At 40.6% G+C, this 23,612-nt stretch overlaps 1 protein-coding gene across 1 annotated transcript in view; it reads left to right on the forward strand.

Annotated features, from left to right (window-relative positions):
* Positions 1-19,009, forward strand: part of PLTP (phospholipid transfer protein) — a 38,395-nt gene extending 19,386 nt beyond the window's left edge. The window contains exons 5-16 of the mRNA XM_018559048.1: positions 1,441-1,596; positions 5,697-5,760; positions 7,843-7,906; positions 10,081-10,172; positions 11,789-11,965; positions 13,591-13,650; positions 14,006-14,170; positions 15,385-15,452; positions 17,052-17,094; positions 17,174-17,237; positions 18,378-18,454; positions 18,550-19,009. Coding sequence (XP_018414550.1) covers positions 1,441-1,596; positions 5,697-5,760; positions 7,843-7,906; positions 10,081-10,172; positions 11,789-11,965; positions 13,591-13,650; positions 14,006-14,170; positions 15,385-15,452; positions 17,052-17,094; positions 17,174-17,237; positions 18,378-18,454; positions 18,550-18,672 — 1,153 coding nt within the window. The 3' untranslated portion in view covers positions 18,673-19,009. The remainder of the gene's footprint in view (positions 1-1,440; positions 1,597-5,696; positions 5,761-7,842; positions 7,907-10,080; positions 10,173-11,788; positions 11,966-13,590; positions 13,651-14,005; positions 14,171-15,384; positions 15,453-17,051; positions 17,095-17,173; positions 17,238-18,377; positions 18,455-18,549) is intronic.
* Positions 19,010-23,612: the final 4,603 nt, after the last annotated feature.

Here is a 23,612-nt window from a genome sequence, read left to right on the forward strand (position 1 = left end):
ACGGGGGAGGGGGAGAGCACCCCCCTGAAATGATGGCAGATAGCACAGGAAGCTATCTGCTGTATTTTTTTTAGTATTCTGACAGCTGCTGCCGTCAGAACAATAATTTAACAAAACAGCATAGGAATGAATAGCTAGACTGCTATTGGCTATTTCAATTTGCAATATCCAATAGCAAGCTGGCTATTTCACCCGTCCTCTGCTGCTGTCAATCACTAGAAGAGGACCTGATGGAGAACTTCAGGTCCCCCTCTACTGACAGCAGCAGTGGTTGGGTACAATAGCTAGTCTGCTATTGACTATTGCAAAGTAAAATAGCCAATAGCAATCTAGCTATGCATTCCTATGCTGTTTTTTTTTTTCTCTGACTGACGGCGACCCGTGGCCCCGATGTCAGGAAAAAAAAAACAGATTGCAGGGAAAGGTTTACTCTGCTAGATATAGCAGAGTAACCTTTCCCGGAGAAAATGTTGCTCTCCCGAGTGGCCGGGAGCCGCTATCTAATAGCGGGGGACTCCCGCAGTGTCCGGGAGAGTTGGGATGTCTGTAATGGTGTAGGCAGACCAGTCACCAGCCTGCACTATTAAATCCAGTGAATATTGGATCCATTCAGAAAAGGATAGATGTTCTCCTCCATCCAGGCCTGCTCTGTCTCCCGCCCTCCGGCTCGTGATGTGATGGTAGGGCTCTAATGTGGAGGGGGGGCTAAGAACTCTCATGTGAAGGGGGCTTCTGATGTCAAGGTGGAACTCTGATGTGAAAGGGCAGTATTCTGATATGAAAGGGGGGCTCTGATGTAAATGGGATTACTCTGGTGTGAAAGGAGCACCTTATGTAACGGGGGTTCCTGATGTGAAAGGGAGGATTCTGACTTGAAAGAGGAAACTTCAATGTGAAGAAGGGAACCCCACTTTTGTGGTATTGCATGGGTGTTCCCCCATAAAATCTATTAGATTTTTAGACTGGGAAGACTCGAGATTTTCATACTTTTAAAGGGTGCCTTGAATGAAAAAAGGTTGAGGAATTCTGTTCTAGAACACTATTAGTAGAGTGTGAACTGACAGGACTACAGAATCAGGGCCATCCATATAATAAGGCAGCCTGAGGCATCTCTTTGGGTCACTTGGGGAGACAGCAGGCAGAGCGGCATGGCCGTGTGCCTTCTGCCCCCTTTCCGGCCAGTGGAGTCCAGGTTGCAAAGAGCTGGCATGACATCACTGGTTGCCAGGAACTGGGTGGAACGCACACTGCCTCCCCTGTTCACGGTTAGCGAGCACCAGCGTCACCATTCCCCCACCTCAGGCGGTGAAGACGCTAGGGGCACCCCTGCAAACAATGATGCCTTATACTGTACAAGTCGTAGGGCCAGAGTGGTCAACAAGGTCAAACACTTGCTACAGTTAGTGTAACTGGTGACTTGTCATTGTTTTTGTTATACAGCTATGATGTGGGAACGATCAATGCATCAGCAGAAGGAGTGCACATTAGAACAGAGCTGGATCTTTCACGGGACTCAAGAGGACGTTTGAAGATTACCAACATGTCATGTGATGCAACTATCAACAGAATGCAGGCTGGATTCAGTGGCACACTCAAGTAAGCTTAGTTGTATTGCTATAAGACTGTAAAGAGACAGCCCCCCCCTTATGGTTATGCTATGGGCCCTATCATTGATAGTTATGCATTGTGTTCTAAGCCTGCATAAGTATAATCAAATAAAATATTGGTTCATCAAAAGTAAGGGCAGGGCAGAAGCCATTTAAACCCCAACTCTAACCCAAACCTTTTTTTAGGTTTCCCCCCACTTCCTGGCCAGTTGATACCATGAGGCTGATATACTAAGTTGAGATTCTTCACACTTAATTATGTGAAAAGGAAATTCTTCTTCACTATTTTCATCTCCACATAACTGAGTGTTATTATTTTTTTATATAGCACTGACAATTAATGCAGTGCACATTCACCTCAGTCCCTGCTCAGAAGGAACTTACAATCTAAAGTCGCTATTGCATACACACTAGAGCAGGGGCACCCACAATTTTTTCGTTCGGAGATCTACTTTTCAAATGACAAGCTCAATGAGATCTACCATCGAAAAAACACCTGCATTCAGGGGGGATGGAGCATGGCGGTGCATTGAAGTCAATGGCACCGCAGCCACGCCCCTCACCCGCAGTGCGATCACCCACACCCGGAACACAGGCACATTAGTGCCTGGGTTCCGGTCCAGTGCGATCTGCAAAAAGGCTGCAAGCACTATTTTTGCAGATTGCACTGGACCAGAACGCAGGCAGGCGATCGCACTGTGGGCGGGTGGCATGGCTGTGGTGCCATTGACTTCAATACAACCCCACGCACCCTCCTGCCCCGGAACGCAGGGAGTCGGCCGGCTTGCATTCCAGTGCGTTCTAGAGATAGTGCTATGTGCCCCCAGTTATTTACAAACACTGGAGTGATCGGAGAGGGGAGAGCAGCGGAGATCCAGCGAAGTCCAACGGCAGGAGGACAGGACATTACAATCTACCAGGATTGCTTTGCGATCGACGTAATGGGCACCCCTGCACTAGAGCCAATTAACCTATCAGCATGTCTTTTGGAGTGTGGGAGAAAACCCACAAAAGCACAAGGAAAACATGCAGACTCCTTGGAGATAGTGTCCTGCCTTGCCCCCATGCTGCAAGGCAGAAGTCCTAACCACTACGTCACCTGGTGGACAGTGTTCAAAATGAGCAGGCATTTGCTTTTCTGTAAATATTAGTAAAATTGAAGTGAATATTTACACCATTTATAATACAATGATTGTCAGCTCATTAAGTAAATCAGCCCCATGTGCTGGTTTGACAGTGTGTCCCTGGGACAGAAAGCGAGGGGAATTCTGCATTATTGGGACACAGGCAGAATTATCCCATGTTTTATCCATGTTTGGTACATCCAAGCCTTCGAGGGGTGAAAACAAGCTCACAGTTTAGTGAAATAAATCATCGCAGGTCCTTTATTTATGGTTAAAGTGACACTAAACTCAGGAGTTAACTCTTTAAATGCATTCAAGTACCCTATTAACAAAAATGTACCTTATTTGTGTCTCACTCGGCTGTAGATCCTCAAATCATCTCTGAATTCATGCCAACACTGTCTGTCCTTCTGGAGGGTGGCTACTTTTGTTCCTCATGGTCTCTGTGTGTGTTGTAAAGTAGTCACCGATCCAAGCTGACTCCCATGATGGACTACAATCTCAATACAAATTAGTAAACTAAACATGTTGTAGTCCATCATGGGAGTGAGCTTGGAGCACTCCAGAAGGAAGGACAGTGTCAGTATGAATTCAGAGATGATATGACGATCTACAGCCAATTGATACACAAATAAGATACAATTTTGTTAATAGTTAAGACACTTGAATACATTCTTAAGGTTTAACTATGGAGTTTAGTGTCACTTTAACGCTAAAGTGATGAGCGGTAAAGGCTTTTGAAGCGTCACATATTGATAAGTATGGGTGCGATAATTTTCCAATGTTTTGCGGTCGCAGTTTTTGAGACTTGATATATTTGGTATCTATTTACGCGTCACACCCTAATTTATAATATAAACACCCTCATATATTTTTTTATAAAAATTAGGAATCAAATTTGTTTTTTTTTGGGCACCAAAAGTTATTTTACTGTATTTTTTCCTAAAAATCGAGATTGTATAAACAGGTTCACAAATATAATGCAACATAAAAAATTGCAACTACCATCTTTTTATTCTGCTTCCGCTTTCAGAAAATATATAATTGTTTGGGTTTTTTTTAAAAGTAATTTTGTTGCCAAAAAATGCAGATTTTAACATTTGAAAAAAAAAGGAATAAATTGTTCCAGAGGCAAAGTGGATACTACCTAACTAACAGATATTCTAACCATTCGGCACGATAACCCAAACCCAAAAAAAGTTTTGGGTGCAGTTGAGCTTTGAAGCTGATCTCTCGAATAAGAAGATGTCACCTAAATACAAGAGTCAAGTCTATTCTTGAATCTTGTTGTACTTTGTGTACTTCTTCCAAATCTCTGCAGTAATACAGTGTGGAACTTTACCTCTGTGCAGCAGCTTCCTGTAATAAAGACCGGTCACTACTGCTGACTCTCCTTGTGCAGGGTGACTGGTCTTGTATCCGCCCCCTTGCGTAGTTTTCTGCAGGCTGTCTATAGTTGATGGGGCCTGTTGAGTCCCACCCACAGCTCTGCTATCTGCACAGACTATGTACAGGACAGTGATGATCTCACTGCTCCTTCTGTTCACTGAATGGGGTCTGCAATAATTTGATACAGGACAGCAAATAAATGGAGCAGTCCCTTAGCATAGAGATACAAAGCAGTCGAAAAAAGCAAAAAGGTCTCCCAGGTAAGGAGTAACTGGGAGTAGCGGTTCATAAAAATAAATCGAGACCAGTTATATCAATGAAAATAGTAAAAAATTTATTATAGTAACCAGGATGCCAAGGAACATTGACATGCTTCTCAAAATTCAAAATTTAAAAAACAACGTTGTGACACTCATGCATACACTCATACAAACCCATGGGCCCCACACATATATTGACAATGTAAACCTCCTAGTTGTCCTCGAGGGAATTCTTCGTTTGTGATATTAATCCCTAGCAACTTATAAGTGATCTTCGATAATGGCCACAGTTGTATTCCTGTAAATAAGGGGATATCCTGTATCACGAAGGAAATCAATTTATGGATAATATCCTTTTGGGATCTGTGTCCATTTAAGGATTTCAGAAACAATGTATTCTTCGATAGCAGTATTGCAGTGTCCCCGTAGTAAACATAAACTCAGGTAATTAGGATTTCTTTGAAGTATCACTGTACTGTTGGATATATTATTTCAATGTCCGGGCTTCAGCGTGAGTCCATAACACCCGTCACTTAATCGTGACTGGAGAGGGGAGACATGTGAGATATATTACCATCAATATGTCGTTGTACTCACTGTTGGTTGTCTCGACCCTGTCGTATCCACTCTGGTCTTGGGGAAGCTTATCCCTTGGATTTTAACTGTAGACACGGTGCACCGTGGTTTTAAAGTACACCAGTGTTCAACACAGTGGTGTTTGGCTCCACGTCTAACAGCCGGTATTTTTCTCCTCTTGTGGATGTGGTGGATCTATTGCATGATCCATTCACATGGAGGTTGTCTCGTGTCTAGGGTCACACAGCTGCTCAATCAAGCATACTTCAGTCCATTGTGACGTAGAGTTTATGTAGAAGCAGTGCATGGCTTATTACAACAAAAGAATAGGAATCTCTATAATCAGCCGCACGAGACCGTAATCCGTAAAATCCAAGTTTATTGTTGTAAATTCAATACAAAGTCCAACGTTTTGGTAAATACAGCTCTCCCATTCTAACGCCTCTAACGTATTTCACCACCTGGGCTTAATCATAGAGGTCCGGACTGATTATACGGATTCCAGTTTCGTGCGGCAGATTGCAGAGTTATTGTATAAGGAGTGGGAGCACACTGCAGCATGCACCGGGTGTTAATACTGATCTGCAGTCGGAGGTGGAATGCAGCAGTGACTCTTGTCATTTCTAGGTAGAAGAATGAGAATATTTGTCATAGAACATATACAGTCCACATCCAGAATGTTGCTTTAACAGTGTACCTTTACCTCTACTTTGGTCATAAGTATGTTCCTCTCATTGCAGGAGGGTATATGAATTCCTTGCTACATTCATAACAACTGGGATGCGATTTCTTCTAAACCAGCAGGTAGGTTTGAAGGCTATAAAATATCGAGACACAGTGGCACTAATAATACCAGAGGAGAGCTAGCAGGGGTAAGAGGTAACATTTCCCTTGAATTATATTTGTTTTTATGAATGCCAGTTCTGGTAGTATAGAGAATCTTAGAATAATTTACATGGGACATATTTGCAATCAACGTGACTACCTGTGATTTGCTTGCGTCTTTTTGCCCTCTTTGTTTAATGCACTATATGGTCAAAAGTTTGTGAACACCTTGCCATCTCACTTATATGAGGTTTTATGATGCTTTTATAGACTTTGTACACAGGGGCATTGTCATTCTGGAATAGAAAAAGGTCCCTCACCAAACTGTTGCCACAAGGTTTCGAAGAGTACAATTATCTAACATGTGCTTGTATCTATAGAACTACCTACCAGTACCCTTCACTAGAAACACCTGAGTTCAAACATTTGGAGGCATAGTGGGGTTGACTTACTTAAAGGGTAAGTTTACTTTCCACAAGTGAATTAGGAAAAATTGAATTACTCGCTCAAATCAAGACCACTTTACCCCCCCAGCTTTACTTACCTTTTGCCAAACATTCCTTCCCCTCCGCCAGTACGGGTGTACTACCAGTACCCCATGATGCCACGTAGTGCAGCCCTGCGGTATGAATTTTTAATTTCGTTCATAAATTGTGAGTACCCATTGGTCAGTGCGGTCAACTGACTGCACTGAGCAATAAGAAGTGCTTCATAGCCAGAAGCACTTCTCATTGGGTAGAAGTGCTAACCACGCAAACTCGCAACTTGCAAGCGAAATTCAAAATCCATAGCACCGGGCTGCACTACACAGCAGTAAAGAGCGGCGGAGGAGAAGGAACATTTGCCGAAAGGTAAGTATAGCAAGGAAGGGGGAGAGAGGGCCAGATTTGAGCAGGTAATTCCATTTTCCCAAATTAATTTGGGAATGTAAGCTTACCCTTTAAGGAGTGGAACGTGTTCACTTTGAAAAAAGAAATCCACTTTTCAGAGTGAATGTTCACTTTTTGTTCTAAATAAAGTAAAACAAAGTAAATATACCCAATCATATTAGTGGGACATTGGCACATGTGGTTACCCCTTGTTCTAAATGGGCAATATTTTTGAACAGTTCTTTTTTTTACCAGTCTTTCAGTAAAATCGGCATTATTCTGTTACGCAGCAGCACAATTGCTGAATTCATACGCCATAGATTCCCACATTTGGTTTTCTTGGCATTCTGAGCCATTACTGACGCATGTGGTCCCCCAATTAGGGGGAAAAGGGCTGAAACAGGAGCAGCAGGGGCCTTGTGTCATTTGTTCTGTTACAGAAAATGACATATTATATAGTTTACATATTAACATGGTTTAACATAGAGAGATAAACCAGGAGTGCAGACACCTGTACTCGATTATGGCAAGCTTTCAATGCATTCCTTTTCAAAAACACACCATAATCATCATGGGGCCAGACCTCATGCCTAGGGTACGATTGGTAGCATCTCTGTGACATATGTATACATGATTATAGAGTTCATCTCTTCAAATTAGCATGCACATGAGGTGCCCAGATGCAGTATGATGTTGCATGGTGTTTGCACATGTTAATCCTTAAAATACAGCTAGGAATTTACATTATCTTTTTAAAGAGAGCATATAGTCTTTTCCATTATTTTAAGAAATAGAATAAATGTCAAAAAGATTAGCTTGATGTAAATAAACATATTGATTTATTGTATTATTTATAAAAAAAACGTTTTTTATGCTTAATTTGTAATGATGTGATTGGGTGTTCTATGCAAACCGAATTCTCACCACATTTACTAAGCTAGGGAAAAATCCTCTTGCAAAGTGAACAGCCTTTTTGCCTTTTAGTAAATCAACCCCTTTGAGTGTAATAATACATTTAAATTTCATAATCACAATAGTTATGGGACATCATTAGAGAGAAGAGAAGGATAACCCGTGCAAAGGCAGTGTTAACCTTTATACATGCCTAAAAAAAGGCATCTTGTATTATATTACCTATTATTTTTGTAAATGTATTTGCTCCCAAAAGTGATAATAATGATTGGTTTTACAGATCTGTCCAGCTCTCAGGCACGCAGGGTTGGTCTTACTTAATTCTCTACTTAACACAATACCTGGTGAGTCTGTTTCTATTTATTTAATTTTGTATATATTTTAGACATTCACTTCTTGGTTCTCCAATAAAATCGATAAATTTGTCTTGTGTGCTTAGCATTCAACAATGGCTGACCAATGGTCATGTCAAGTTCCTGTACACAATTACCTTATCCTACGACTTTCATGAATACTGTGGAAAAATGTATTCACTAGTTTGAAATATTGTATTATATTTAAAATAGTATAATATTTAAAACTGTTGTATAACTGCTGTATGTCAGTCATCAATACTAACATACTATATCTACTTTATACTACCTGTGCTGTTGATTTTAATATTAAACCTTGCGTGTACAGTACCTTTTAAATATGAGCTGATGGTCAAGTCATGAGAATTTCTTTGCAAAATACAACAATCTTTATCTTGGGCAATTTCACATTTTATACTTTGTTGCGTAGACATTGTTTTTCTCTTATTATCTATTGTCCTTGGACATTAGGCAGTCCTTGAACTGCGAAGTCTCCAAAATGATTAGCTTGTATGCAGTGAAATACAACAATGCTTCCGCCCTGCAAAATCCTGAAGGAAAAGTTTCCCAGTAAACATTTTAATTTTGAGATTAAGAAACCTGGCATTTCCTGTCCATGTTATCTTCAGGAGATGCTGTGGCCCTGAAGTTCTAAACAATGAGAGGGTCATACTGTCATTCTGTCTGGTGCCAAAGCAGACACCACAATCAATGAGGTCTTTATTTTACAGTATATTATATTTTGAAATGCTGACAAACTTGTTCAGGGTAGTTTTACTTATTTGTGTAGATCATAAAGATCAGTTGCTGATAAGAATGCATGTTACTCTATATTAGCATCTCTCAACCTTTTTTCGGTCACGGCATTCTTTAAAAGTAAGCAAGATCTCAACGCACCCCAGTCTAAACAGTAAATAATTATGTGTGGTTTTCCCCAAAATCTTATCCTAAATAGGGATCTGATGCATTTTAGGGGGACCACACGCAAAAAACAAAGCATTTTGTGGAGCTGTCCCTTCACATCAGAGGCCCATTAGCAGCTCCCTTCCCATCAGTAAACCCCCTTCACATCAGAGTTCTCAGTTCTCACCTTCATAGCAGTCTTAGCTTATAACCTCTATCACTGTGCGGCTGCAGGAGCATGACAGAGGGCGGGAGGAGGAGCAGGTCTGGAAGGGCGTGGACTTCTGTCCTCTTCTGTATGCTGGGGGAGATTTGGGATGCAGCTACACTGTATTAGTGTCATGGGTGTCCATGGTGCTAGTGGCCACCATGGAAATTAATAATACTGTGCAAAACTTTGAAGGCACCCCTAACAAAGCCAGAAGGCACTCCAAGGTGTCGCGGTTGAGAAAGTTTGCTCTATATACTTATAACAATGATAATTTGGAAAGAGCTCAGATATAAAAACAATATTTTGATGCTGGTTATGTCTTATGTGATATTATGTTAAGGCAGTGCAATGTAAGGTCCGCAAAGGTCCACATACACTGACTTGGCCTCCTCCCCCTGTAAAATCATTGTACAGCCAAATGTTACCTGTAGAGAAAAAAGTTAGATTTCATACTTACCTTATTCCCGTGGCTGCTAGGCACGGTTGACGTTGCATTCCATCTGGTATGATCCTGGAAATAACATAGCAGCCCAAATATCGTGAGAATACTCTCTTGGAATGGACTGGAGCATCTTCTCACAAGATTTTGCCTGCTTTACATTTTCCAGGAATCTTCCTGGAAGGATAGTTATGTCATGTTAAGTAATTTGGAAAAAAAGTGGATAAGGTATAACATCTACCTCTTCTTTTTTTTGTGTGCTGGTAACCTACCTACTATTAGCAAGGGGGAGTGGAGCCAGGCAGTATATGAGGACCTTGCATTGCACTGCAAGGTCTACTTTAATTGGATATTGCCTGCTCACAAATGTATATAAATGAACCTTACAAATTAATCATATGAGACTAGGGGGTACATTTATAAAAGTTCTGCTTGACGTATAGCCGGACAGATGCCATTCGCACGGCACTAGCGCCCCTGGATAACGCTGGCAAGCATAGGAGGGAGTTATACCCACTATAGTCCAAAAGAAAATAGATGTGGTTAATGTAATATGTGTAAAGGCGCTTTGAGTTCTCTAGTTATTGATAATGATTCTCTCCACTATTCCAGTGAAGAATCCAGTAGATGATTACATTGGCATAGACTATTCCTTGCTGAGTGACCCCCTTGTATCTGAAGACAGTCTGGATATGGATTTCAGGGTAGGTGAAATCTTTCATCTGTGCAATTATATTTTCACGAAAATGTTATGTTTAGGTCTGTCAGTGCACTGTAGCCTAAACAGGGGATGATATAGACCAGGGCTCAAAATTTCCACTCGCCCCTCGCAATTGGCGAGTGAAAATTGCGTGGGGGCGAGTGGAAATCCAAGGGCGGGGACTTCCGCCACTTCGGCAGCGCCGATCGCTGTCTGTTTCCTCCACCCGCTTCTTGGAGCGGCATAGGGTTGCCACCTTTTCTTCAAGCGAAACCCGAACACTCCAACAACGCACGGTCATTTTTGTGGGAGAATGAGTCGTGGCTTGTTCAAATGTAAAAAGTGCCGCCCATTCATATGTAAATATCACCGTTGAGACTATTTTCAGTGGGGGGCAAGTAGCCCCTATCCTAATGCGGTGCCTCTCCAAGAAGCTGTGGGGACAAAGGATGACATGGTGGGGACACACAGGATGACATGGTGGGGACACAGGATGATATGGTGGGGGCACAAAGGATGACATGGTGGGGACACACAGATATGGTGGAAATTCAGTAAATGCTTAGCACCACTTTTCTGGTCATAGCATATATTATACAGTTATAACATCGGCATTGTAAAAGGAATACATACTAGAGTTGTTTTTGATAATGCAATCAAAGTTTACTTTAAAAAATCCCTTTTATGTTGTGAGTGCTGCCTTCTGTCTGCCCATCACTTCCAACAACTTCCTGGATTTTCAGTGTGCTTTGCGTCTCTTTCCCTGCTGCTTGATGTGATGTAATCTCAGTTTCTCAAAACCACATATCCCATTATGCATTGCTTCCAGCAAGCAATGATGATGTTACATTGTTCAGCGCTGCGCAAACTGTTGGCGCTATATGAATCCTGTATAATAATAATAATAATAATATAATAATGTTGAATTGTAGATCAGAAGGCAGGCTCTGTGAGAGAGTGCATATTCATCGGGCTTAGTGAAATTGTGTCAGTGCACCGAGGAAGTACATCCTATGAGCAACTTCAATAAGTCATTTTACAAATGTCTAAATCGATATAGTTATTAGGAGTGGGATGTATGTAACTTATAGTTGTTATTGGTGAATAAAGACACGGGGATCTAGTTCAAGCTATATGTGTATATGTATGGGTCACTAAGAGCATCTATCCCCTTTTATATTGTGTTCACTGAGGAAAGCATCCAAATATTTCTTGCATGAGTCAATCTCAATATCGTTAATAAACAGGTTAAACAGCATTGGCCCTAAGACAGAACCCTGGGGCACGCCACCCCCAACCCACCACTTATGGAAATTTAATATTTCTAGTTTTTAACTATAGATACTCTTTAATTGTGCTGCTGTTTTGAGTGGGATGTCTCTTCTTCAGTAATAAATCTGTTTTGGACACTTGCAATCTGTTTCTGCAGCCCATGATTTTAGCTGCAGGAGTCACAAATACACAGAACTGTAACATATACTTTGCTAAATGAGAAGCAGGTTCATTTGTGTCATATGGTGTCACTAATCTGCTTGATAAATGTCCCTTATTGTGTTTATATGTAGTTTATACACTCTAATCATACTTAATAACATATTTGTATATGTTTGTTGTCTTTAGGGTATGTTTTATTCCCTGAATGCAGAGAATGACTCAATTCCCAACACATCTCCAGCCCTGCACATAAAACAGAAGGAACGCATGGTGTATATTGCACTCTCTGAGTATTTCTTTGATTCTGCAATGTATGCGTATTATCGATCGGGCGTACTCAGCCTGGAAATTGCTAATGAAGAGGTGAGTGTACTCACACACTATCAGGGTTATTCACAGAAGGGTGAAGAGTTCGGAGAAGACAGGAGAAGTGAACAATCTAGGCCAAAATAACTGAAATTGAGCTGAATTGGAGAATTTTTTCAATTCACCTATTTTGTCCTAGATTGTTCACTTCTCCTGCCTTCTCCAAACTCTTCACCCTTTTGTGAATAACCCTGTATGATTTCAGTAAGGAAAATAAATGTGCCACATTAACCATTTTGTAATTTAATGTTTTTAAAATTACCTTACTCTTAAAGGAGATCTATTAGGTGAGTGATTTCCACTCAACGTCATAGTTAGAGCCGACCTGTGACAAAGAAGCTGTCACAGGTCGGCTCTATCGATCGGGAAATGAGCAGAAACATGCACCAATCCGCTCACTTCCCCATTGTCTCCCTGCAGTGAGCGGTGACTGTCAGTCACCGCTCGCCGCAGGGATTCCCCCCCTCCCCTCTCAGATTCTACAGCGCAGATTCTCCAGCGAATGGAGGAATGAACGGGGGGAGGGCACAGCTAGATAGGCAGAGCCAGCTGTCACCCACGCAGCTGGGTGGATCTCGACAGTAATGTCGGGATCCGTCCCTGCTGCGGCGCTAACAGTATACCACGGGCAATAGCCCGGCGATATACTGAGCTTTGGGTCACGGGAGGATGCTAGTATATGTCCTCTGTCACCCTAAAGAGAACTACGGGGAAAAACACTTACCCCATAGTTCTCTTTTCATGTTGCACTATGAAGAGTCTACTTGTATTTGTACATATAAAATATTCTTAAAAAATAAAAAAATGACCTTTCTATTTCAATCTGAAGCCATTGTAGTTTTTTAAAACTGTTAAAAAAATTAATGTAATAACGCAAATGCCATTTATTGCCTGTGTGATTGGCTCATTGATTTTCCCAGAAATCTGCACAATAATCTGTAGGATATAAATTAAATTGTGGGCATGCCTTGAACAGAAATTTCATTTTTGGTAAATTACACCCTATGGGTTCATTCACACAGGTGTGCATTCCACTTGCATTTTTTAGCTTTAAAAAATGTATGGATTTGTGTTATAGGCAGCAGAGTTGGCACACGGGTCATTTTCAAACATTTTTATCTACCTCTTTATAGCCTGTTTTACAAACCTGCAATTTCCATACACAAGTGGATTACCCATCCCAATGTCCCAAGGACTTATACCCTCTAAGGCGGTTCAAAATTCAGTATGAAGTTTCAGTTAGACAAGCTACTGCTGCATTAAATACTGTAATGTGTGTGTGCGTGCGTGCGTGTGTTTGTGTGCATATATACTGTATATCTATACCCTGGCCACAGGTTATCTTTAAGGAAATAATTCTGCCAAATTAAACCAGCATTTTGAAGTGTTTTTTAAACACCACCAAATATATGAGAAGCAACTTTGTATTTCTCTTTCATCCAGTATTACATGTTTTACTTGTAGAAGCACAAAATCATTTATTAAATGGTTGTATAGTGCACAGAACAACATCCTTGCAGCATTATCAGTTTTTAAAATAATGTTATGTCTCTGTTGACTTGTAATATAGGTGGTTGTTATTTCTGTAGAGGTATCTTTGCAACATTTATTTGTCTCTTTAGGTGCCCAAAGACTTGGAGGTTTTGCTCAGGACATCATACTTTGGAAGTCTCATGCTTCTGGTAAGGCTTGTACGATATGGGGGTTGCATGCACAGCCTGCTGACCATGACATTCTTTTGGTCCCAGAATTCATCTTTGAGGTCTTAGGCTCAATAGATATTATATAAAAATTTCTGTATTAAAGTGACACTACACTCAGGAATTAGTGTGTAGTATACAAAGTTCTTGATAGTTGCACTCACGAGGCAGGTAATACACCCTATTTGTGAATAAAAGTGCCTCCAGGTGCAAAATAAGACTTGGACTCCGGTTTTCGGAGAACAGCAAAATAACTTTTGCTATATCTATTTGATATTGGGGATTAATCTGTATTTTATATGACACTGCAATTCTGTGCTTTTGATCCTGCTTATAGGATCCTTCTGTGGCTGAGGCTCCAATGAAGCTAGAATTACGGGTTTCCACAGCTCCCCGATTCACCATAAAGCCAACTGGAACAAGTGTCTCAGTCAACGCCATCTTGAACATATACCTGATTCCACCAGCCCAGCCCCCTGTGCAGCTGAGCAGTATGACCATGGTAAGTGCAATGCTTGACTTTAATATTGTTGTGTATATGTATATATATCTATATATATCTATATATATAGATATATATAGATATATATATATATAGATAGTACATGTGTAGTTTTTATATATTTTCTTTATTCATTCATTATGTTCATGTTTCTCACTTGCAGCCAGCAGGTGACAAGTTCCTTGTTAGAGTACTATCTGTTCACCAGCTCTTATAGTGATGTAAACAGACCTAAAAAGCAGAAGAGCTCAGATTACACAGCCTGCTAAATTACTCAGAGGAAGCACACACTTCCTCTGAGTAGTCAGTTATACACAGACTTCCACAAAGCATACAGACAGTGTTGGTCTTAGCAAAGACAGCATTAGTTCGGTTATACTTAGTCGGTGTATAGGCAATACAACACAGCATGCTTTGCTAACTGAGTGTCATGGATGCACCCTGCATAGATCTAAAAAAAAATGTGATGCAAATAATTTTAAAAAGTAGGCGACATATAACACATCAGTTAATAAACTTGTAAACTTACATGAATAATGCAAAAAAAAACCCACATCTAGAAGAATCCTGAGGAATATTGAATATTTTTTATTATATTACTGGGACTGATCAAATGATCATAGCAGGCTAATCTGCCCCCTTAGTGTCTGTGAAGGTTCTCATTCATCCAGGTCATGGTATATCTGTATAAAATAAGTCAAGGCAACTGGACTTGCTGCATTTTTCTTGAAGACGTTTCACTGGACATCCGACCAGCTTTCTCAATTCAGAATTCTGAATTGAGAAAGCTGGTCGGATGTCTAGTGAAACGTCTTCAAGAAAAATACAGCAAGTCCAGTTGCCTTGACTTATTTTTTACAGATATGCCCCCTTAGTATTCACTTTCACTGGAAAAGTTTGCCTTAGTATATACAGAACAAAAGCGGGTAATGACTTGCAATAAAGTATGGTAAAATCAGTATGCCTAATGTAGTTTCAGAATAGATGTAAGCCCAATCACTAAAATAAGCTAAGATAAGCTTTAACATGTTGATGTAATTTCAAACATTGTTCTCAGTGTTGCTAGTATACAATAGTCATTAAAAGAATACCTGGTGATCCTGCCACAAAGGCCCCCTGTTCAGGCACAAATCGATACACAATGCTATAGGAAACTAAATGTCATCCATTTAGGGTCTAGATATACTTTAATTCATCACTGTATCTGTCTCCAGGAATCCCGACTTAGTGCCCGGGTAACTCTGAAGAAGACCACATTACAAGTTCATCTGGACCTTAAGCGGTAATGTATCCAAAACTCCCTTCTCCTTCCCAGTCATGCGTTTTGTATATTCACACCAGTGCATTGCGGTACCATACGGTTTACTGTGCTTTATGGCAGATGCAAGACAACACATATAATGTGGTGCATAGGGGTGGTATTCATTTTGAATGGCACCTCTATGCACTAACACAATGCATTGGGATGTGAAGATGTGGGCATTGTGGTGGGTTGCATTAAAAAAATGTGGCATGCAAAAGTTTAGATGGCTCAAAGCAGAAACTACATAAATTATTTTATATTTTTCATTGCGAGTTTATTTCCTTGTTAATAAATGCCTCACATTCAACTGTGCTGCAAATTAGGTGACTTTCGATTGAAGGTTTCTCACGATGCCAAGTGCTTAACATTTACTGTGCTGTTGAGCCCTGAAGATCATTAAAGGAGAACCATGGAGTAAGTGTTTTTCCCCATAGTTCTCTTTAGGGTCACGGGAGTACATATGCTAACCTCCTCCCGTGACCCAAAGCTCAGTATATAGCGGACTATTGCCCGCGATATACTGACAGCGCTGCAGGCGGGACGGATCCCGACAATTCTGTCAAGATCCTCCTAACTGCGTGAATGACAGCTGGCTCTGCCTATCTAGAGGCAGAGCCAGCTGTGCCCGCCCCCTCCCCGTCCGTTCCGCCAGTCAGCACTGGAGGATCGGAGAGGGGATGGGGAAATCCCTGCGGGGAGCGGTGACTGACAGTCAGCGCTCACTGCACGGAGACGATTGGGAAGTGAGCAGATCACTGCATGTTTCTGCGCACTTCCCAATCAATAGAGCCGACCAGTGACAGCTTCATTGTCACAGGTCGGCTCTAACAATGAGGATGAGTGAAAAACACTCACCTCATAGTTCTCCTTTAAACATTTAGGGCTATTTTTATAATCAATTTGCAGAGTCATTCTCCCTGCAAAAATCCATGAACGTGTATACTGTGCAAACGGAGCCCAAAACAAATATTTTTAGAACACTTTATTTTCAAATCCAATGGACTATATGTAAAATATAGCCACTAGATGGCGCTGTGAAGCATAGGAGAGTAGTATTTATTTCATTTATGCATCACCTCCATCTGGTGGCCATAAAGCCTTATTACATGATGACATTTGAAATTACATTGGACTTATTATTATTATTATTTTGATACAGGATTTATATAGCGCCAACAGTTTGATGCTGCACTTTACAAAATTACAATCTAGTAGACTTATAAAAAAAATATACTAAAAGCGTTATTTTTGTGCATTAATTCACACAGAATGTACATTCAAGAGATACGCAGGGCAAATGGCTCTGTGAATTGTTCATAAATAGGCTCCAAGCAAGCTAAATAACACTTCATGCTAGAGCCAGTTTATTCTTATGACAGAACTAATTTCATTTTAAATATCTTGTTTTCTTATTATGTGAAACATTTACATGAGCATGAGATGAGATCACTAAATCATTGACAAAAACCTTTTAATGAAGTTATGTAATTTATGTTCATAGGCAATTTAACCTATTTTGTGTGTACATGTTGGGAAAGGCATAAAATATTTGCTTCAGTTATTTATTATCCTTCACAGATTTAGAATCTATTCAAACAAGTCAGCACTGGAATCCCTGGCCGTAAGTTACTGTCTGTTAATTTATAATAAACACATTTGGAATGGAAAATGTATTTTAATGTAAATTGTTTCTCCCACAGCTTATACCTTTGCAAGGTCCTCTGAAGACCCTTTTGCAGCTCACTGTGATGCCTGTCCTTAATGGTAAGCCGAGTTTGGCGTAGGGGACTGCAAGTGGCCTGCAAAGAGCAATGTATTCAACCCTCCTGAACTCTTTTTGGATGAATTGAAATGGGAGCCAGGTCTTTTATTAAACATCAGTACCTGACCTCAAAAATTCCTACCCACACACTCCAAAATCCTGTGCAAAGCCTCCCAAAAGAGGCTGTTGTACCTGCAAAGGGGGGCAACTCCATAATAATACCATATTAAAGCTCACATTGGTGTGATGGTTATATATCGACAAGCTTTTGGCCATATAGCGTAGCAGCAATGGGGTTCCAGCTGTCATTAGCCTAGCACAGACTAGAAAATGAAAATGTCATTGGTTAATCATTGGTCTATCTTTAGTTCTAGTTTTTATATGTTATCGCCATCACTAAAGAGAGTTTTTGGTGCTGAATGAAGACACTGAAGACTATTGGAGTTACACCAAGCATCACAGTCCTTAAACCATCACTAATTATTACAGTTTCTCTCAGGGGTTCTTTCAGCAACTCTTCCTTTGTGGCCAAAGCCATACTTAAAAAGGAAAACGTTACAGAAGCCTAAGTAAGCTTAACCCACTGACCCATGCCCCCCTCCCCACCCAATGCCTAAGTCTAGTAATTGCCTGTTTACAAAACCAAGCAATGAATTGTGGGAGGAAGGGGTGAATGTCACATGTGCTCCATACCTAGAAGTACTGGATTTCATTTTAGGCCCCAGCAGCAGGTCAAGGTGACAAGGTAGAGTGTGAAAAGTAAGCACGATACCAATGGGAGAGGCCTCCCCCCCAGAAATAGAAGACTGTCAGTTTTGATTTCACTCTCGTGTTAAGCACTACCACATCAATCTGTTCTTAGAGATGTGAGGAGCAAGTTTCTATTGCAACTCAATGCAATCCACATGCCCACTGCGAGAAACCTCTGCAACAATGTGCTCAGAGTCACAGCTGGCTGGGGCAGCATACACAAATCAGAATGCAGCTGGAACCAAGAGATGAGTAGGAAACACATACAAGGAAACCACACAGGAAAAAGGGACTCATTATTGAGATGTATGATGGAGACACCCCTATAATTGACACAAGATTTTTAACAAGAGATGGAAGAATTCTGCTTATAATTGACCTATGTTCCACAGAAAGAACAAAGGGAGGAGTCAGCATCCCACTTCCCGAAGGGTTGGATTTCACCAGAGAAACCACTACACATCACGCTGTAAGTTGCCAAAATGTCACACAAGATTTAATCTGACATGTTGGTGCCTTTAATAAGAACAAGATGTATGATGTTGCTGCCTATGTTTTATGCAGGGTTTTATTCTTATTGGTGGAGATCTACACTTCTCCAAGAGTTTGCGTGAAGTCATCGAGAAGTACCGTCCTGAGACAACATCTCTTCCAGCAACCACCGAAGGCACCAATGAGGCTGTCTGAGAACCAACATACCCAAGTCTCTATGGAGACCATAGAATGAGTTTACTCTAAGATACAGCTCAGTGAGAGCATATAAGAAACCTTTGAGGTGGCCTAACTATCAAAGGGTCTCCCAAAATGATTCACTCAAAACCGTCCAATAGTCTACAGGAAGGCCCGTGGATCATATTAGACTGTCAAAAGCATTGTATGAGGGCAACAGGATTCCAGAGGAATCTTACGTCTGATTTTAAAATTCCAACATGCATTTATTTTTTTATCCAACAAGAGACTTTATTGATAAAGACATCATTGTTCTAAAAAGCAGTAACATATTTAAAGGAGTTTACCATCATTGTGAAAAAAGCAAACTGTCTAACCTTAATGATCAATAACACTATGTATAACTAACACATAACATACAGAATAACAGAAAGGTCTGATTTAACAAAGATTTTTGTGTTGTCTCATCGATTGGGGTGATCTAGAAGAACTTGTTATTGAGGAACTGATGGAATATAATGAAAGATGCTTCAGGTTTGTCTTTTGGTACCACATGACCAGCTCCCTGTAAACACTGGAAATGAGACTCAATAAAGAATAAGTGCACTGTCAAACAATGTGCACTTATCAATTTTGTGTGCCCCCAACCCTGACCTGAAGTACCCACTTCCGCTCCCCAGATACATGCTTGCTCCAATTCCACAACTATGGTCTTCAACAATGGTGTCCCGGGAGGGAATTAATAATAGTTGACTGTAATTTTAGATAGCAGGGCCTCTGTCCAAAGAAATTTTGACTCCTACAAGAGAAGATGTTGAATGCCTATCTTATTGGATGGCAGTGTCCAAACTCCACCTTCTCCAAGTGGTACAAGCTGCGGAAAAGCCTTCAGCATTTGAGATTTCCAGGGGTGTCAGATGCCTCTGTTTTCCGCTGTGCAATTTGGTTCTTCCCTCCAGCCTCTATGTCTCCTGAGTCTAGTAGTTGGCAAGGGCTTAGCAGTTCTTCTCACATCTGTGTCCTGTAGTGATGTAGGCATTGGCGGGAGGAACCATTGAGCACAGTGGAGGACACCGGAGATTGTTACTTTGGATGTGTCGATTTCTGCACAGACTTAAACTGGCAATTCCTCCTTGATCATAGGAGCGGTGCAAGCAGCATTAGAGGTATGTAGTTACATTCTTCTTTACATGCACAGCTTTATTGTAAATAATCGGTTAAGTGACAAGGTTGCTATAATGGTAACAACATACATATGAAAGATGTGGTAGAATTCCTTCAAGGTGATGATATTTGAGAAATGAAGGGGAAGAAAAAGATGGGTATTATAATGCATGTTAAGGGAAAACTGAGCTGAAAAAAAAGATGGGGTCTGCTATTGTTGGCTTCATTCTGAAAAAGCCATTTGCCTGACAGTTCTGCTGATCCACTCCCTTCAACACTTTGTCTCTCATCTGAAACAAACATGCAGTGAAAGAATGCAGACTAAAGTCATAACACATGACCTACAGTACATACTTTTTTCATTGACTCAGAAGCTATTATATCAGCACAATAGTCAGGCAACTTGTGTTTTAGAAGGAGATGTCTACCAAGATAACCTCCATATTTCTCTAAATGAAAGAGAAGCTGGGTTGTAAATGAAATGTATAAAGCATCTTCACAGTCAGATGGCACAGCATCTGTGTACGATCTTCCCCTATGCCACCATGTATAGTAGGGTACCTGTAACTGCACTCTATAAAGAATGCATTACAACGCATCCACAAAAAATGACCCAGAAGCAGGGGGCAGCCTTACAATACCTGTGGGAACAGTTCAATTACTAAACTTGTGCTGCCTGAAACCTTCAAGAAACTACTAAGTGAACACTCCTTCTCTCAAAGTCGATATTTGCATAGGCATTGGCTTTCCCCATTGTGACAAAGCCCAAGCTTGCTGATTGGCTCCTTAATACGAGGCATTGCATTGTAGGATGGGGGCCATGCCTGATAGCCACTATTATTAAGCAGAGATGCTGTGGGGGCTCCTATTGGCTTTCTCACTCCTAAGTGTGTGCTGAGAGATTATGCTGTTAGCTGTCCACTGCAGATATTGGTTTAGTAGTTGTATTTTACTCACAGGTTTATAGAAAGGTGTAAAGCCACAGATCACAGATTTTGAATGCATGATGGATTTTATTTACTTTTTTTTTATATTCTTTCTACAGAGATCCACTTTAAAAAAAAAAAGCAAAAAACCCCCCCAAAAAAACAAAGTGACATTGCAAACTTTAAAAAAGAGCTGATTGCAGCACGTGAAGCTAAATTATACCTGTATTTAGTCATCCACAACATTATTATGCTGTTAGCAATTGCTTTTAACCACTTGAACTGCAATTTACAAAAATTGCAATTAGCTGCTCTTTCCTGCTTAACAAATCCAGTGGATATCTTAAGCATGGTACGTTGTTGACATTTTTGCTAATGAAAATTTGTACTGTAGTTTCTGGTGGTGGAGCATTGGCAGAGAAGATTTTTAGCACCAGCAATCTGCAGATGAACAAATAAATACCAGCATTATGCTGAATATTTTATAGCACATGATGTTTCAGAGAAGCAATAATCACATCCATAAAATAAGACTGAACAGTTTATTCTAACGCCTACACCTACTATCCAATTTTTTACATAAAACACTGAACCTCAACCTAGCCCCTAGCTCTTAATTTAGGCCTCAGCCCTTCCACTAAGCTTTGACCTTCAACTTGACCCCTACGCTTAACCTCAATAATCACAGCACTGATATTACTTTTGCAGCAAAAATTGCTTGCGGGAAAACAAACATACGCTGTTATATATTAGCACTAGCGTGCATCTCTAGCATGTCTCCCACCATGTCTTGTTTATTGTATATAGGATACAAGCAGGCCCGGATTTCCCACAAGGCCTGGCCTCGGGGCAGCAGGGAGTAGAGGGGCAAACCAGCCCTGGATACACGTATCTACTGTTCAACTGTTCAGGGGTGTACAAAAGCCACTCAATGCCCAGAGAGTTACAGGCCCTGTCGATTTCTCCACTGTACACAAAAATATGGTAGCCCTAGAGAGAAGAAGCCAACACCATTTCTTGAAATACATGCAAGCTTATATAAAAATGGATAATGCAGAGAGTGTAATAACCTTTACAGGTTTATTTATTGATACAAAGGGCAATGTGCAGGATGCAATATTTAATCAATGAATTAATCAAACAGAAACTGTTCTTAATGGCTTAATCTGATTCATGGTGGCTATAGTCTATACATACATCATTATTGCTCTTTGTACTGCCTAATTAAAAGGGATGAATAGTAAGCAGACAGACTTTCTAAGAATGGGCTACATATCATTCCTGAAATATGAGGAACCCTTTATCATTTTACCAGGAAGGCCAGTCTAAAGGGAAGGACATGTTTACACTAAAGAGCAGCTCAGAAGGCCATAGAGATACAGTACATTCCCTGTCTCTTCTCAAATATGTTGTTGTTCTTAATTGTCTGTAAATGCAGCGCTGTCTTTCCATACCTCGATCAAACTGTGGGAAGCAAAATATAAGCCTTAGGATAGGGATATCATTCACTAAATCAAATAAAGTATGTTTCTTACATTAAAGGATAAGTGTAGATCTAAATAAAAAAATTTATGAGGTTTCTTACAGCCCTACTACTTGTCATTTTGGGCCTATACCATGTAGACCCCTGGCACAATTTTTCTGTTTTGGTTGCCTGTTAGGGGATATGCCCATTCTCTGCACAGCCATAGAAGATAGTAGTCATCCAGAGAGCAAGTCTGACTTTTCTCCTATGGCTGTGCACGGCATCTATGCTCATCTTTCATAGGTAATCAGAGCAAGAGAGGAGACAGGAGAGGGAGTAGGAAAACTTCTGGCATGGAATGTGTGTGTTGAATGACCAAGGATCCAGAAGCACGAAAGGAGACCAAGTATGAAATGCTTGCTAGCACTGTGTAGAATTCAGAGTGAAACATAAAATAGCGATCCCAAATTATACAGTACAGGACATTCCCACAAAGCACTTCCTACCTACAGTATGTGGACCTTGATGATAAATTACAACAAACGTTCCGAATAGTTTTGGATGGATGTGGAAAATTAAATAATCCTGCCATATTTTTGTTGCTGGCTGTGTCAATCTTGGAGAGCTTTCGCCTCAGTTCTTGACCCGGTGACAGCAGGACTAGCAATGAGGGGAATAGTTGTCACTGGGACAGGAGAACACATATAGTAATAATAACCTGAAAGAAGTTCTATCTACTTCCCCACTTTGTACAAAAAAAAAAAAAGAATTTGACTGTAGTTTGTCTTCAATGAAACCTTCATAAGAAGATCCAGGTACTGTTCTTGTACATTGTCCAACAGAAAACATGATTACAGTCTTGCTCTTCTCCACAACCTTGCACATAATACAAATTCACAAAACATGCTGTACAGGTTGCCTGAAATCTTGTAGCATTATAAACAGGGGAATCTTCTGGGGCTCAGTTCATGAACAGTTCTGCTAATCTTGTTTGAAGTTCAAACTTTGGGAATTTTGCGGCAAGCCCCATTGAAGTCTAACTGCAAATCTTGGTATTCAATTCTGGCCAACTGTAGGGCTAATAAGCAAGCTATTGTTAAACAAAAGACATGGGTAGCCATGCACTGGGAGGACATGTACTGATGCCAAAATTAAAAGCACAGTATAGCACTGTATCTCTCTGCATACAGATTTGTCAACTCTCCCTAACAACAACACACACTATAAACATGGCTGCTGTGGGCCCATTCTTTTATGTTGAGGAGAATGGGTTATCTATTCTTTAAAATTACTGTTTTTTGTGATTGAGCTGAACATTATGAATTGCTCCATAGTTCTGGAGGCAAACCTGCAAAGTTTTCGGTAAACAAATCACCATTTAAGAACTCCAGGGATTTGCCATT

This window comes from Nanorana parkeri, unplaced genomic scaffold (assembly GCF_000935625.1).
Source record: "Nanorana parkeri isolate BGI_ZX_2015 unplaced genomic scaffold, ASM93562v1 scaffold377, whole genome shotgun sequence".
In the NCBI taxonomy this organism is placed as follows: Eukaryota; Metazoa; Chordata; class Amphibia; order Anura; family Dicroglossidae; genus Nanorana; species Nanorana parkeri.